This window comes from Panthera onca, chromosome E3, assembly GCF_046562875.1.
Source record: "Panthera onca isolate mPanOnc1 chromosome E3, mPanOnc1 haplotype 2, whole genome shotgun sequence".
Lineage (NCBI taxonomy): Eukaryota > Metazoa > Chordata > Mammalia > Carnivora > Felidae > Panthera > Panthera onca.
In genome coordinates, this window is record NC_138354.1 from 31,231,995 (window position 1) to 31,249,519 (window position 17,525).

The 17,525-nt window shown below is 51.2% G+C and overlaps 1 protein-coding gene across 2 annotated transcripts in view; it reads right to left on the bottom strand.

The window, feature by feature from the left end:
* Positions 1 to 15,610, bottom strand: part of SHISA9 (shisa family member 9) — a 278,295-nt gene extending 262,685 nt beyond the window's left edge. For both annotated transcript variants that reach the window (XM_060648543.3, XM_060648542.3), the window contains exons 1-2: positions 14,586 to 15,610; positions 2,225 to 2,352 (exon numbers count right to left, since the gene is read on the bottom strand). In XM_060648543.3, coding sequence (XP_060504526.3) covers positions 2,225 to 2,352; positions 14,586 to 15,271 — 814 coding nt within the window. In that variant the 5' untranslated portion in view covers positions 15,272 to 15,610. The remainder of the gene's footprint in view (positions 1 to 2,224; positions 2,353 to 14,585) is intronic.
* Between the last annotated feature and the right edge of the window lie 1,915 nt (positions 15,611 to 17,525).

A 17,525-nucleotide genomic window follows, 5' to 3' on the forward strand; every position in this document is an offset into this window, starting at 1 on the left:
AGCCTGCTACGGATTCTCTAACTCTCTCTCTGCCCCTCCCATGCTCGCTCTATCTCTCTCTCAAAAATAGATACATTTTTTTTTTAATTTTTAACGTTTATTTATTTTTGAGACAGAGAGAGACAGAGCATGAATGGGGGAGGGGCAGAGAGAGAGGGAGACACAGAATCCGAAACAGGCTCCAGGCTCTGAGCCATCAGCCCAGAGCCTGACGCGGGGCTCGAACTCATGGACCATGAGATCGTGACCTGAGCTGAAGTCGGACGCTTAACCGACTGAGCCACCCAGGCGCCCCAAAAAATAGATACATTTTAAACAAAATTTTAAACAAAATTCAACTGATTAATGTAAATTGGAGGAAAAGCTATACGCTTCTTATCTTTCCAGACCTTCCCAAAAATTCTAGGAAATAAGGACTGGATCATCCCAGCAGCAGTATAGGAAATTAACATCTTGTACGAATGCAGTAAGTCTTTGTGTAGACCTGAAATTCTCTTCTGTAGTCCACCAGGAATGCTCTGGCGTACATCCACCCAAGAGAACATTACAGGACATTTTTTTAATTGGTATAAATATCTCTGATTACTGAGACTCAGACATAGGCCAAACGCAAGAATCATAAATAAACCAAGTTAGTCTGTCACAAGAGACTTCTGAATTCCTCAGTGCCTGGACACCCATCTCTGAGCAGTAATTTATCTCCAGTACAACTTTTAACAGAAGTCCCTTATTTCAACAAGGTTCATTAACGCTCCGTGCCCTTTGGCCTAATGCAATGATGAAACGTGGGTGACTTCAGTGAGGTTGTTATTCTGTTTGAGTGTTGATTCAAAAATCACCACAAAACTTACAACTTCACACGAGAAACTTGTTAACTCCCCTTGGAGAGCCACGGACTCCATACCATTTCACCTTTGTCTACTCCGTGACCACATTCTCTCACGTGTGACGTCTGGGACCCACATACAACTAGGTTCTGCTTCTTTCCCAGTGACACCTTAAAGGGAATGTGCTCATTTCCATCAGAGACAGAATGGAACTCAGCAACTGCCATTTCCGAGTTGGTGCAATTTACCGTATCTTTCAGGGCTGTGAGGTTTGGTCATAAAACTTCCAACTGCTGATGTATTTCGCTCTAAAATGTGGTCATTCCTCACTCCGTTCTATGACCCGATTCATAAATAAATAATGCCAAATCATTGAATACAGCGAAACCTAAGACATTCTATTTGGTAGCCCTTTTCCGAACCATGTAAACGTTGGCTTGATAACTATGTGGCAACATTTCCAAGCCTATGAAAAATTATCACAATGCAGAATCAGAGAATCTACATCACCTGTGTCACATAAGGCAGATTTATTCCTCTACCCATCAAGCATCAGAATTTGTAGCCAAAAGTCCGAAATGGTGATTCAGCAAATAAGCTACCAATGCAACTTTTGTAACGGGGCTTCAGCAAAGGCGACCCAGACTATAAAATGTGCCGTGTTTTTAAGAACCTCCAGCCACAACTAAATACATCCTTTAAACTGTCTGGCTTGTGTTATTTTAAACGAAGCCCTCCACATTACTTTCATGTGGGGGGGTAACTTGAAAACATAATAGCAAGGAATAAGCACCCCAAAGCAACATAACCAGCAGTCAAGACCCCACATACACAAATGCACATGTATGTTCATGTGTACATACTCAGAGTAGTTTGCAATTATTTTTATGAAACCCTCTTTTTTATGAAAAAGAGATCAAATTCTTCTGAACTACTATCCATTCACTGAAAACAGCATGAAGCCTAAAGGTCACAACTGGTCCACCTCAGGAAGCAAATAAGCCAATGGACCACTGGTTAAACGATTTTCCGATCAAGATGAACGAATAAAATGGGTCAATGCCAAACAGATTACGTAAAATGAAACAACCAAGTAACCCATTGGTTAACTAAGTCCCCATGATGAACCAACGAAGAGGGCCATTAGTTAACGGAAGAACCAACCATCAGAAGCCAACCGAATGGATCAATCTGTAACAGAAACACCAACCGAGTGAAATCGGATGATGCCGAACACAGCTAGCTAGCTTCATCCGGAGAGATGGAAGAAAACTTGCAACTAGGCAACAAACAGAAAAGCTCTTAATGAATCCAAACACATCCCATGCAATCTGGACACGTGACCACTGCCTGGGTCACCACGTGGGGCTGGAAACGGACCACACAGCTATACTTACGAAGATTATTTATGGGAGTTCTGGTATCCATGTTTTCATAATGCTGGACATGAACCACAATGTTGAGGTCCCTCTCCATGGGGTCGGTGTTGCAGTGGCCCTGTGGCCTCATGACATCTGCAAGGGCCCTGAAAAGAGAAAGAATTGAAATCTGTTCATTCCAAACGCAATGACTGGCACCTGTTGTGTTCTGAGCACTGTGCTTAGGAGGACGAGGCCCCTTACTCCACGGAGTTGCCATGCTCGTTAGAGGTGGGAGGGAGAAAAAGACATCAGGAAGTTAAAAAGATCACTGCAATTACAGATTACATAAGGACTTCATGCAAAACAGGACACGCGTTCCCCACAAGAGATGTGTAATTAGCAATATCACCTGCCTTGCAGAGAGCTGTGGAGAGGATATGGAATATATGGAATGCGTCTGCACCCCATAAACTTAGCCCCCCTCATAGCTGACACCTGATACCACACCCCACGTACATCAGCGGTCCACTATTAGCCACAAATAACATTTATAGGGTGCTTACCACAAGTGGGGCACCGTGTGAATCACGTTAAGCCTTAACTAAGGGGCTTACAAACACCTTATGAGGTTTATTACTCCTTCTTTGCAGATGAGCGGACAAAGGCTCAGAGAAGTGAATTAACCTGCTAAAAGTCACACAGCCCGTTGCACGGGTCTTTGAACAAGAGTCCATTTTCACAGCTCTGTACGCTGAGTGCATTGGGTTTCCTGTAGTTAGGATTTGGCACAATCTATCCATACCCCCCAAGGTGGGTGCCCCTCTTAATCAGTAGCTGGGACATAGGGCAAGCTTACAACCTGAGTCACCAACTGGGTTTTATCATCACGTTTCGCCTCCTTGACACTCATCCAAGGGTCAGTATTCTTTCTGCTGTCTTTGACAAATAAGAAAACTAGTTGAGAGGTGTGCAGTGACTGTGTGAGTTTCTCCCAGCTGCTGTAACAAAGTGCCCCACACTAAGTGGCCCCAAACCACACAAATGTACTGTCTCACAGTTCTGGAGGCCAGAAGTCCAAAATCAGGATATTAGGGGACTCCTCCCTTGCCTCCTCTTGGCTTCCGGTAGATTTCTGGTGGAAATCTCTGGCATCTGCTAGCTCGCAGCTGCCTCACCCCCAGGCTCTTCCTCCATCTTTGCCCCGTGTGTCTCACGAGGCTCTGTCTTCCCGTCAAGACCTGCTTTTAAGGACACCAGTCATACTGGGTTGGGGCGCACCCTCCTCCAGGATAAGCTCATCTCAAGTCATTACATGTGCAAAATCCCATTCCTCAATAACGTCACATTCTGAGGACCACAAGACCAGGACTTTAAAAAAGCTTTTGTTATGGGGCGGGGGTACGCCGTTCCCCCAGAACGGTGACCTTCGCAATTAGATGTAACCTTAGTAAAGCCGCTCAGCGTTTGCACAGAGAGCAGAACAGAGGTAAGTGCCAAGCGGATACCACATCTAAGGTCAGACCTCACCACCCCACGTCTGCCTCTCAGCCTACGCTCCACCAGGTCATTCCTGAGACAGGATTATCCTTGAACGATACGTACTATTGTGGGTATAACTGCACAGGTGTGCATCTCTGACACGAGCCGTGTTTTGACCACCAACCTCATTCTGCTTCTTCCTCTTGGCGCGACAGGAGAGCTAGCCAAGATGCTAAGTGTGAATCTCCTTTCCCCAGTGGTTTCATGGAGAAGCAGACGAGTATCAGCCCTGCTTAGCCATTTCCCCAATATTTCCCTAAGTATGGGCACCGAGACGCTCAGCACCTCCCTGCCTCTGAACACAACACAGCCAAAGGCACCCTCATTCATGCCTCCTCTCGGACCAGGGAGAGCTTCTCAGGGTACACACCCACAAGTCATACTGCCATGGTTTAGGATACATCCAGATGCTCCTAACCAACCAGAACCCTCTGAGCCCACATCGAGGGAGACAGAGACGGAAGGAGAGCTGTTTGAGAGAGGTCAGCCTGCCGGCTGAAATTTAGCCCCCGCATAGCATCGATTCTCAAACAATGTCTGCCAACGAGCGGCACCGGCATCACCTGGGAGCACGTTAAAAGGCAAATTCTCGGGTCCACCCAGACCTACTGACTCAGAAACTCCAGGGGCAGCCACCCGTGTTTTCAGGTGCACATCCAAGTCTGAGCCTGTGTTAGGCTCACGGAGGCCCCAAGCTTGGGGACTGAGTGGTTGCTCAGGGGGCAAGGAGACAATGGCCCAAAAACCACAGCGGGTGAGAAGTGTCAGATGTGAACTACAGGGGACACAGCAAGAGTCCCTCGCGCATTAGAGGAACAGACTGAGCGTGCCAAGACGCAAGACAATAACGACAGCTCCCAATCATTCACTCATTCACTCAACAAATATCCATTGCCTACTATGTGCCAGGCACTAGTCAAAGCTCTGGGAACACAGCCAGTATGCAAGATGCACAAGATCACTGTCTTACCAAACCTTGTATTCTAGGGGACAGGATAAAAAAATATATGCGTGTTAAATACATTTTTAAAAAGTATAACACGTGGGGCGCCTGGGTGGCTCAGTCGGTTAGGCGTCTGACTTCGGCTCAGGTCATGATCTCACAGTTCGTGGGTTCGAGCCCCGCGTCGGGCTCTGTGCTGACAGCTCAGAGCCTGGAGCCTGCTTCAGATTCTGTGTCTCCCTCTCTCCCTGCCCCTTCCCCATTCATGCTCTGTCTCTCTCTGTCTCAAAAATAAATAAACATTAAAAATAAATAAAAAATTAAAAAAAAGTAAATAAAAAGTATAACACGATCAAGCGACACCGACACATGGTAGCCTTATTCGCAACAGCCCCAAAGTGGAAACAACCCAAATCAGCTGATGAATGGACACGCAGAATGTGTTATATGCAGTGGAGTATGATTCAGCCACAAAAAGGAAGGAAACATCGACACCTGCTACAACATGGATGGAACCTGGAAACTTGAAGCTCCTTGCAAAGGACCCAAAAAGCCACGGGGTACGTGATTCTATTTCCATTAAGTGTTGAGAAGGGGTTAATCCATAGAGATAAAAAGGAGACCAGGGGTGGCCAGGGGCTGGAGATAGGGAGGACTGGGGAGTGGCTCTGGAATGTATACGGACTTTCAACCATGAAAATGTTCTGGGATCAGACAGGAGTGATAGTTGCTTCAATTTATGAATATGTCAAAAACCACTGAATTGTACACTTTTCTAAAATTCTACATAAACAGAGAGAGAGAAAGAGAGAGAGAGAGAGATAAGGTGACCAGGAAAAGCTTTCCTGAGGAGTTGACATTTGAGGTGAGCCCTGAACTGTAAGAAGGAGTTGATCGCGTAAAGGTGATGGAAAGAAACTTCCTGGCAGCTGGAGCAGCAAATGCAAAGGCCCTGGGGCAGTAAAGAGTTCATATACTTGAAGTACAAGCCAAAAGTCCAATGAAGCTGGAGGATAGGCAATAAGGAAGGGACCTTTCAAGGTGAGGATTATCCTACCCATTTTATGGAGCAAAAAAAAAAAAACTGTTCAAGTTCACCCGGCTCATCACTGCAGGGATTGAGATACAAACCCGAGTGTCTCTGAAATTAGAGTTCAGCCTCCTTCCTTACTCTGTGCTGTAAGCAGAGTCTGAAACTCAAGGAGGCTGCAGGAAACGGAAGGTTTGAGGTAAAGCAGGCGCTCCAAACCTGATATGCCTTTTTCACTTCTAAACAGGATCTTCATCATGAACTTCAGGGCGTCCCTGGACCCCTCGGGCATTGAATGGAAATTTTGTTTGTGTATTTTTCTCAAGCAAGGAGCCATAGCTTTCACCAGTTCCTCTAAGGAGTCCCCCCCGGAATTCCATGTTATTCAGGCTTTCAAGAGGTTAGTAAAGTAAGTTATCAGGACAGCTACCACGAACTCGGTCAGCGTGGCTATCTGCACATTCCCTGGGCCTCTCCGGTGTGCTGAAGTTCCTGAAAACCCAGCCCAAAAGCCAAGGATGCTTTTCCCCAAGGCAGCCCTTCCCAGGGCATGCAATGGAGAGGAGAGTTCTTAAGAGGCCTCCATATCCTGGAAAAGCAGTCTTCAAAGTAGAGTCCACTCACGCTACGCACCACAAAAAAAAAATGATTTGGCATAAGGACAGGAAATCCAAGAACTCCTGTGTATGGTCTTTAGTTATTCAAGTGAGGAATCAATGCAATATGGGTATGGATGCTGGCACCCTCACTTGAGATGCCCACGTCAGCCAGCGAGAATCAGGAAGCTCAGACCAAGAACGGTGACTGGGGTACATTGCCCATATTACAGCTATGTGCCCCCCTAAAGGGGATAGGCAGATACATTATCTAGGTTTAGCGAGGCTAACCATCACTGAGCAGGCACATGGCTTAACCACCACCACCGCGCCCCCAACCGTAACAAAACCACAGGCTGAAGAAAATTCTGATAGAGGAAGCACAAGAAAACAATCACGTTGTGGGTGCTAGGCATTGAGGAGGGCACCTGTTGGGATGAGCACTGGGTATTGTATGGAAACCAGTAAATTTTATATATACACATAAAAAGAAAACAATTGCGTTGCCTCTCCACTTTTCTTCAACAGCTAGCTTGTTACAAGGTTAAAAACAACAATGTTCTATTCAGATCAAAGCCAAGTCAGCCAAAAATAGTCAAAATTCTCATGAAAAATATTCAAAATGTGGACTGTTTATTAATGGTAAGTTTCATCCTCAACAAACATCATGATTTGACATTAGCTAATGATTACATGACGTCATCATGCTTACCAACAGACTTTAATATTTACTGCACTTTCAGCTCAGCTTAAAATTTGTTTTTATGTGTGCTTTATAATGTACCTAACAACTGTTCACTGGTCCATGCACATACTTATTAGTACAATAAATGTGTATGGATTAGGGTACAGACCAAAAAACATGTTAAAATACGTGTCCAAAAAGCTTCATAAATAAGACAATGGACATCACCAACTATGTGTTATAAACCAAATTCCCAAGGATTTGCCATCTATTTGCGGCACATAGTTTGGGTGCTTCTCAAACCATGTGCATTCGTGCTACCTCGGGGTCTTGTTAAAAATGTAGATTCTATTTCAGTAAGTCTGAGGCAGGGCATGAGATTCTTCCACTCAAGCTCCCAGGTCACGAAAATGAGGCGGCTCCACAGGACATACTCTGAGTACTAAGTCCCTAAAAGAACTATAATGGTAGCTTTTAAGTGTCCACTTGACTATGGCACAGGGTGCCCAAATATTTGGTGAAACGTCATCATGGATGCATCTAAGAATGTGCGTTTGGATGAGATGAACACTGACATTCAACAGACTGAGTACATTGCCCTCTAGCATTCGGGTGGGCCTCATCTAATCAGTTGAAGGCATGCAGAGACAAAAGTCCCACCCTCTCTTGAGTAAAAGGGAATTTTCCTGCCTGACAGCCTTCAAACTGGGATGTCAGCTCTGCAGATTTCAGACTTCCTAATGGCAAGTCCACATCATGTATCTCACTCTTGCTCTCTCTCTCTCTATATCTCCTACAGGTTTTGTTTCTCTGGAGAACCATAACTAATACAGGAACCTTACTAAAGAAACTACACTTTTCTTTGATATCTCTTGTCCCAGCTCAGAACAATTACCTTGAAACATTGCCATTTTTGTGGTCATAGATGATTGAATATTGGCAATTTCCTAAGTTTCAATTTAGCGTCAATTTCTTTCTAGATGTACTCGTGTGTTATTTGTCTCGTGCCATTTGACTGTTACCTCTTTTGAGTGCAGGGATTGCGTCTGTATTGTCACTATTCTCTTATAGCTCTCAAAACAGTACTAGGTATGCCATAGGTGCTCAATAAATACCTATGAAATGAATACATGAATGGGTGAATGAATGAATGAATGAATGAACAAAAGACAAGATACTTTCTTTTGTAAATTATGATGTCAGAAACCAGATACTGGTTTTGTCCGTGCCAGATACTGTTCTAGACACTGAAGATACAACAGAAGAGATGTGGTGTCCCCACACTCCTTACTTTGGACAGTAAAGCAAAGATACAGATAATCAAGTAGCAAACCAGGAAATTAATAAGTTAATTTTAGGCTGTAATGTGAAATGAAGCAAGAAACACCAGGCGATGAGCCGGAGGGGGGCGGGCAATGGTAACTGAGTCGTCAGGGTCGTCAGGGACAGCTTCTCGGAGAAGGCGACACCAGAGTGGAGACCTCCATGGCAAGGGAGCCAGCGCATGAGGTCTGACAGAGGATTCGAGCCAAACCAACGCGACAGTTCCAAGGTAGCAATGAGCTTGGCATATTTGAGGAACAAAAAGAGAATACGGTGTTCCTTCACTTTCCAATCACAGCGAGCAAATAAAAGACCCCAACATTCCCAAACAGAGCTCAGAACCTCCTCATCTGGCTTCAAAGCTCCCAGGAATCCCGAGGTCTAAACTATGTTCTGACATTTAAACACCTGAATAGGATTCCGCAACATTTCCTCTGAAGCATCTTTTACTTTTTCAAGAACGCAAGGGCCGTGGGCATGAGGTAACTTTCTGGAGTGGTGGTTACACAGGTAAAGGCAAAGCTCCTGAAACCACACTTAAACTTAAAACGTGTGCCTTTTACTGTGTAAAGTATATACCCCACTGAAGGTGACTGCTAAAATGCAAGGACTCCATCGCCCAAAGAGAAGTAAAGTAACCTGCCACGAGCGAGAATTTATAGAGACTTCTCCATGGGCAACAAGATTTGCCTGCAAGGGTTTCTCCAAGCTGGGGAGCTGGTCAAAGCCAGAGGGTAACCACAGACATGAAGGAAAAAGGGGCAGCGGGAAGAGAGAAAAGGCAAAAGGAGGCGAGACGTTTATCGGTTGATGCTGCTTCTTTAAAAGGGACTCCAGCTCTTCTGAAGCGTGTTTGAAAAGCACCCGGGACACTGTGCTGTGCAATGTGCCAGTTGGATTTCTGATTCTGTTTGAAGGTGGGCAAAATAATGACATGTGTTCCCTACTGGCCTCAAGCGTATGGAGCTTCAAACACACATTCCTGCCCCCAAGGTCGCTTCTCATCAACTGCTGCTTCCAAGGGCGCTGGCCCTGCCAGGGGCGGATGCAGGAAACACTCCTGGTCTTGATCTTACAGGGGCTCCTTGAACTGGCCCCCCTGCACGTGTCGCCATTTGCAGAACAGCAAGCACTTCTTTGCGATCTGAGAGCACGTTAGTCCAGCACGTGTCCACTCAAAGGCCGTGCAGCCTAGTGGTCAGGGACCTGTGCCCTGGCCTCAGACTGTCCGGGTTGGAAGTCTGACTCCTCCACTCCCCAGGGCCTCGTTCATCCTCACGGAAAGCGATCTGTGCCTCTTCAGAGGCACACTGTCCTAAGGCCTGCCTCACTGGGGCAGGGCCTGGAATTAAATGAGCACTTATACACAAGCTCGTGGTGAAATAGCAGGCTGGACAAGGCTTCTTTCATATCACCCAGGCCAACACTTTGCAAGGCATTTAATGAGGCCATTCCTGGGTCTTCTCTCCTATTCTGAACCTGTCCCCCTCTGCTGCTTAACTCTGAAGGAGTTAGGAGACTGGACCAATGCCACACAGCTTAAAAGATGGAATAGGGCAAGGACTAGGTACTGAGTTTCAGACTACAACATTTACCCCTTTGGCAGGTAAGGGGTAGAAAATTCCAGTAATAAGGGTGATGGCAAAGGGGTAAAACTTGCTGAGCAGTGACCATAAAGAGGTCCTGTGCTAAGGGCCTCCCAAGTCCAGTCTCAGTGAAACCTCGCACAAGCCTGGGACATAGGGATCACCAGGGTCTCATTCTACAGACAAGAATCTAAAACTCAGAGAGGTGAAGTCACATTCCCAAGGTCACACAGCTCCTAAGCGGCCAGGCTGGATGGAATCTCCAGACATCTGACTTGAGGTAGGCTCCACTGAGTCTCCAGGGACTCCAGAGTGGGGGTGGAGACGGAGGCCGACCTGAGAGCTTCCTAAAGAGGGAACTCACCACTGGGTGGCAACCAACAGCTTCCCTGGGAAAATGCACGTCAGTGTTGTCCAAACTACCAGTTTCTCAAGAGAAGTCAGGAATCGGGATTTCTACGTGAAATCTCCTTAGTTCTAAGTTGGTTTTAAAACACAATGTATGACAGAGACTGAAGAAATTTTACAGCCAGATGCAGTGAGCCTTGACCGGATCCGAGTTTGGGAGCTCAAGCTCCAGAGGACATCTTTGGTACGACCAGGAAAATGTTACCCTGATTGGCTACTTGATGGTATGACAGACTTTCTGCCCTTCTTCTCGAGGGTGATCCTAGGATCGTGTCGTGGGGGAGAATGTCCTTGTTCTTAGGCAATCCACGCTGAAGTATCTAGGGATGAAGTGCCATGTCTGCAATTCGTTTTCAAATGTTTCAGCCAAGAAACACAGGAAAAGGAAAGGGAGGGAGAAAGGGACAGAGGAAAAGAAAATACAGAGTGTGTACTAAAGCAAACATGACAAAATACTAATAATTGTGTGGCCTGGATTAGTAACTCTCAACTGGGGGTGATTCTACCCCCGGATGACATGTGGCTATGACTGAGGACATTTTTTTTTTAACTGTCACACCTGGGTTGTAAGGGGGGTGCTATTGGCATAGTGGGTGGAGTCGAAGCTTGCTGCCAGACCCCCTACGATGCACAGAACAGCCCCCCCCCCACTACCGAGAATGAGCCGGCTCCAAATGGCAGTCGTACCGGGAGTGACAAACCCTAAAGACATTTTTATGTTTCAAGTTTTTTCTTTTGTATGTGCAAAATGTTTCACCGAAAAAGAAAAAAAAAAGAGAGAGAGAGAGAGAGAGAAACTTTAAAATAAAAGTAAGAATACATAAATAGCCACACCTTGCAGACCAAACAAAACATGCCTGCATGGTTGGGTAACCACAGCCGGCCACTGTTTGCAGTCACTTGTTCCGATCCACAGTGGCTGGATGTAATGCTGCTCTGGCTGGTGAATGAGGGTCTCTGAAGCTCTTCTGATATCGTGGGTGAGACCCCCGCAGCTCCTGGAATTAGCGACTTTCTCCTGTTTTCAGGTCCCAGTCGGCCCAGAAGGGAGCAGCCAACATGCCCAGGACTCTGGGTCTGAAAACCGACATCACGGAGGCCTCTTCCAGGATACCACCAGGAGCAACTGGTGACCTAGGGGTGCTTTCCGATGAAATGAGAATGAACCCCTCATCTCAGTGACCCGCACAGCCCAAGACAAAATAAATTAAGAGGCTGTGGCTGAGACGTTAATTTCACCCAGAAGCTCTCAGGTGGCTGGGTGCACCCCACCCAGGTACCCCCTGGCCCCCACAAGCAAAACCCAATGAGCTCATGGCTGTGGCTGGGACTTGAAATGAACAACTGCACACACACAGTGCAACATGCATTTGGACGGTCCTTGGGGCAGCCCCCAGCACCACAAATACACAAAGCAGAAATACGTGCAGAAAACACACAACCAAATGCAAATAAGGGAGTGGGCTTGGATTAATTCATCCATTCCCAAGAATGTAAAAAATAGTCCCAAACTCAAGAACAGTCTTCCTCAAGAACGTCAAGGCCACTTTTGAAGAGCCATTCAGGGAGACTGTTACATGCGGATTTCTGGGGCTCATCCCAGACCTTTACTGACCCAGAACCTTTCCGGACAGAACACAAGAATGTGCATTTTAGGAAGCCCCCACCCCCACCCCCATCCAATGCTCACTGGCACTGAAAACACCTTGAAATCAGGGGCCTGGGGACTGCAGTTTTATAACTGTGTGACCTTGGAGAAGCCATCCAACCTGAACCGTGATTTTCTCATCAGTGGGAATTGACAACACTTGTCTCCTAGGGCAGCCGTGCACACTAAAGGCGTGTTTACACACACATGCACGTGCGCGCGCGCACACACGCGCACGCACACACACACACACACACACACACACCCCTAGTACGGTGCTTGGCAAATGTTCCTTCATTTTCCGTAATGGTAACTGTCCACACACTGGAAAACCTAGAGAGCTTTACAAAAGTACACAGACTCAGCAACCCTAGAGATTCTGATGGAAATTGTCGAGGGCGGGGCCCCTAGCAACACGATTTTTTTTTTTTTAAAGCACTCCAGGTGGTCCTAAACAGCAGCTGGGGTTGAAAACCACAGGGTGGAAACTGCCAATAAAAATCAACTATCCTTTCTCTTCAAGAGAATGCACTTCTACCGCATTCTGGAATTTCCAAACTGTACCCGGAGAGTCCTGTGGCCAGGCTCTGTTATCAGAGGACTGGGTGCCCCGCGATGCCACCCCCAAGCAGCCCTTTAGTGGTCCCTGCAGAAGTGGCCACAACTGACCAAGCTGGGGGGGGGACTCTTTTTCTCCAGACAAGAGCTGCAAGGTGGCAGGACAGGAATGGGAGTCGCTCCTGGGCCCTCAGGTCGGCGGTGGAGCGCTCTCGACAGGAATACCCAGATCACGCGGAGCCTGAAGATCACACATCACCTTCTCCCGCCGCAGGCCAAAGGGAGCCGCCCACCCTTAGCTCCGCTGGCACCTTCCCACCTCCCCTTCTCCCGCCTTTCCTCCCCTCCTCCACCCCCCACCCAAACACCCAGGAGGGCTTCTGTAAGCGCTGATTTGCAAGGGAAAGGCTCAGTGGATACTTCAGCAGAGGAATTAACCCGAATCTGCAAGGCAGTCTACCTATCCCTGGGGACTCTCTCCCTACCAAGGCGACACCCGCCGCCTGCCGCAGTCCTGCCTCGGTACTCTTCCTTCACCTCAACACAGACCCCGGGAAGCTACAGGGACTGGCGGGGACTGCGGGGAAGTGAAACTCCGGCCTGTGGGGCTGGCGACAGGGCTTCTTGGGGGTGCAGGAGGTGGGCGGGGCCAGCGTGTTACTCGCTCAGTGGGTCAGGGTTTCCTGAATCCCCTGGAAGCTTACTTTTGTGCTTCAAGACCCCAACATCCACCCACCCCTCCCTGCTGACCCAAACCAAGAGGAACTTCCTCACCTCTTGCCCCAAATCCCTCCCCTCTGGGGAAAAAAAAAGAATCATCGGATACTCTGCGTATAAATAGAAAATAATTACTAGTGAGGTGGTAATGTTCCTTCGCCTATTTTTGGTGGGTCTCTTTGTTCAGATTTTTTAGGCAGGCGTACGGAGCTCGTGCATCCACACGAGCACACATGGGCCCCCGCCGGAGGTGTGGGGAGGGTGTGTGTCGGGGGGGGGGGGGCCCATGGCGACCCCCGTTGCCTAAACTCGGCAAGAAGATCGAGCTAGCTAGCGCCCAGCCATCCAGCCGTTCCAAGACCGCCAGTCGCTCTCCAACCCCGCCTGCCCAGACCTCACGCCAACCCTGGCCTCCGTCGGGTCTGGGGGCTGAGTCCTGGGGGTTGCGTTCTCGGCCTCCAAAGTTACTGGGTTGTGCGAATCAATTTAGACACTTTTAAAAAAAGCAAAAGGCAAATAGCTCCATTAATCCCCAAATGCCTTCTCCCATCTGCTGCGACTTGCTGGCGCTGGGACTTGCATAATGAATAAGGCAACCAGGAAAGTTGACGAATCAGGGGGGCGGGAGGGGGGCTCCCGCCCTTGGAGTCCGCGCCAACCCCCTGCAAGGGGCGCAGCGCGCGGCGAAGGCCCCGGCCCCCAGCAGGGAGAGGTGGCGACGGCGGAAAAGGGCGAGGGGTGCGGGTGGCCGGGAGGCAACCGAGGTCCCGATTCCGGGGACCTGGCAGCTCAGAGAGAGAGAGAGGCGGCCGCTCCAGGCAAGGCTTTTGTTCTCGCCCTCCCTCCCCTCTCTCTCTCTCCACCTCCCTCGCCTCTTTTTCGCGAGCCTTACGAGTTGCAGGCGGCACACACTCCTTCCCTCCCTCACACACACGCGCGCGCGCGGGCTCACACACGCCCCCCTTCCCTTTACGGGCCCGCCTGCCCTGTTTACCTAGAAGCTAGCGTCTGGAATCCGAGGGGTAGACCCCTCCCCAAAACCCAAGACTCCGGGGCAGCGGGCTCCCGGGCTGTGTGTGTCTCAGACCCGCTTCAATCCTAGGCGGGAGGGGGCGGCGGGAGGGTGATGGGTGCAGAGAACCCCCCCCCCCATACACACACGCGCTCCAGTCCACACCTGTGCGGAGCCCAGCGCCCCCTCTCCGCGCGGGGAGCCGAAGTTGGCTTCCCGGGCGACCTCCCCCAGCGGAGACGCGGGGGGGCGGGGGGGGGGGAAGCGCCATTGCCCAGGGAAAGGTGGAGAGGGAAGACGAGGGAGAGCGGCGCCTGGAGGGGAGGCGGCGGGGGGAGGGGAGGCAGCCCACCTGGACATGTGCTCCCTTTGCGGCCGGTGCGCTTTCTCCAGCCCCAGCTTGGTGAAGATGCCTACAAGCACCATGACGGCCACCACCCCGCAGATGATGTAAACGATCAGGTTGGTCTTGTCCTTCGTGGGGTCGTGCAGGGGGTCGTCCTTGCGTGCGGGGGGCTTGCCGGTGTTGAGCCACAGCGGAGTGTCGTAGTTGGTGCAGGTGCTCTGGTTCAGTCGCCGCTTCTTAAATGTGCAGCAGAACCGGAAGCCACAAGTCCCGCAGCAGAAGATGAAGTCGCCCGAGCTGCAGTTGAACGGCGGGTCCCACTGGCCCATGACATCGAAGTAGCCCCGGCAGAAGTCCGGCGTGGGCGCCCGGGTCGGGGGCGCGTCCGAGGCCCCCGCGCCCTCGCCGGCCTCTCCCGAGGCGGCCCCGGACCGGTTGCCCCCCGCCAGCACTACCACGCCGCCCAGCTGCGCCAGCTGCCCGTGCCCCGCTCGCTCCTGCGCCCGGCACACGCGGGCGCACAGCTCGGTGAGGAAGCAGCCGAGGAGCAGCCGGAGGACGCGGCGCATCGTGTCTCCCAGCCCGGGCTCGGCCGCTCGGCCGCCGCTGGAGCCGCTGCAGCCGCCTCTCGAGGCGCGGCCGAAGCTGCCGAGGCTGCTGCCGGGGGCTGCGAGCCGCCGCGGGCCGCACATGCAGGGAGCGGCGCGGGGCGCTCGGTGGTCGGCGGCCACTGCGCTCGGCTCAGCCCGCGTTCGCCTCCAGCGCGCCGCGCGCCGAGGGGCCGGCCGGGGAGGAGCGCGCCTGACCGGGCGGGGGAAGGATGAGCGGGGGCAAGCGCGGGGTGCAGGTCCGGCCGGCTGCGGGGAGAGGCGGGGGCCGGAGAGCAGGGGAGCGTCGGTCTGTCCGCGCTTCGCCTTGGCCGGCGGCTCCGGACTCGCCGCCCTGCGCCGGCTCGCAGGATCCCTCTCACCTCTCCAGCTCGCCAAGTGCGCTGGAGAGAGCGAAGCAACACTTGTGGAATGAAGGGAGGGCGGGAGGAAAGGGGGAGGGGGAGGGGAAGGAGGGCGGGCAGAGGAGGGAAGGGGGGGTGGAACGGGCGCGAGCTCGAGAGGGGCGGGGGCGCGGAAGAGGTGACTCGGGCGGGCGGGGGGGCGGGAGCGAGTTGGGGGGCGTGCGGAGCTGAGCTAGGCTGGCGGGCGGGGAGGAGGGAGCTTCGGCAGCCACCGGGGCTGAAGGCACCGCTCGGGTTTCCCGGCAGGTGGAGGATGGCTGCGGGACCTCCCGCGCCCTCTCGGGGAGGGAGGCACGGCTCAGACCTGTTCCGGGCGAAGAGGCGGCTCCGCCCGTGGCTTTTTCAGGCGTGCGTGCGGAGGAGCTGCGGCTCCAATCTGCCCTCCAGGGAAGAGGGGACTCGGAGGGGTTAGGGACAGACTAAGTGGCTTCCACTCCAAGGCGGACTGGGGTACAGACTGATCAGGATCGCCCCTCCATGGTGCACGGGGCCGCCTCGCCCTTCCTTTCCCCCGAATGCGCCCTCCAGCCAGGCGCGCATCCGGGATGGTTCTACTCCCTGGGACTTGCCGAGGACCAAGGCTCAGCTGGGAAGGCGGGGTGGCAAGCCACTGGCCCCGAGGTCAGCAACCCCGGGAGAAGGCCGTGAGATGAAGTGAAGTCGAAGAAGCGCAGGGGGTAGGGAGAGAGCAGACCTGGCAGGAGCACGTCCCACGTCCTGGAAGGTCTTTCCTGGGACTCTCCTAGGCCCCAGGACCTGCCACTTCTGTCCCTCTATGACCTCGCGGCGTTCCCTGCGTTCCACAGGAGGGCACACCGCCGCGCCTCCTCTGCGCGCCCAGATCCGGTGCAACGCAAGGCCTGGACACCTAGCCTCAGCCACCCTCCCGCGCCTGGAGTTCGCGCGTGGGTCTCCGGAGACGGCTGGCGCCTGTGCTCACGGAGCCCCCCAGACATCCTCACCCGATGTGGCGCAGTCCGGCCTTGCCTCCTCGGCTTCCAGCCTCCGGTCGTCGCCCGTCAGCATTTCCAAATCTGCCCTCTCCACTCAGCAGATTCCAGCCACCCGTCGGCCCTGTCTCATTTCTCCCACTTCTGTCCTCTGCTTGAATTTGACTCCAATAGCCCCCCAAACAGCATTTGCACCAAAGCTGCGACACCGAATTTAGATCTCCACACGCCCCTGCGTTTTTGTTTTTTTAATTGCATTAACTAAGTATACACTTTGCAGTCGGCTGGGCGATCTGCAGGGAAATGATGCCTCCAACCACCCCACCCCCTGCCCTGGGCTTCAGTCAGGGGCTTCTCCAGGCATTTTCAAAGCACCAAAAAGTTGGACCACATATAAAATGACATAGTGGGTTCTCTTTAACTGAAAAAGCATGCTAGAGAGGTGGTTACTGGCCTCTCTTGCAAGTTTTCTCAGAATGACAGGGAGCTAAGCTAATTGTGTTTTCTCTTCGAAGAATGTCACCTACTGTCTTCCGAAAGACTAGCATAGAATGACCCTATTCCAGGAAAAAACGAACCAGGCCGACCCTGACCCAGCATATCCAGGAAGCATGCCAGCCCTCGGAGACTCACTGAATTATGGGCTGTATTTTGTCCCAAACCCACCTGGACAAGGTGTGAGATTGTTCAGTCTAAATGCATCAGAGCCATCGGAATGAGCTTCCCGAAATAGGGTAGTGTGACATGTCTGTCGACCCACACCCACCACCACTGTGTGAGCCTCTACAAACACAAGCATTGGTGTGTGAGAGCTAATGATAGCTGACATTTATTCGATGCTTACAACATACCCACTAAGCTTGTCTTTTCTAAAATCACCTCCTCACAGATGCTCAAAGCAGTGCCTGGCATCTCGCAGACAATCTGGGAATAGTTGCTAAACCACTTGAGTGACTGATCTTATTTAACTCTATCTCTAGGTAA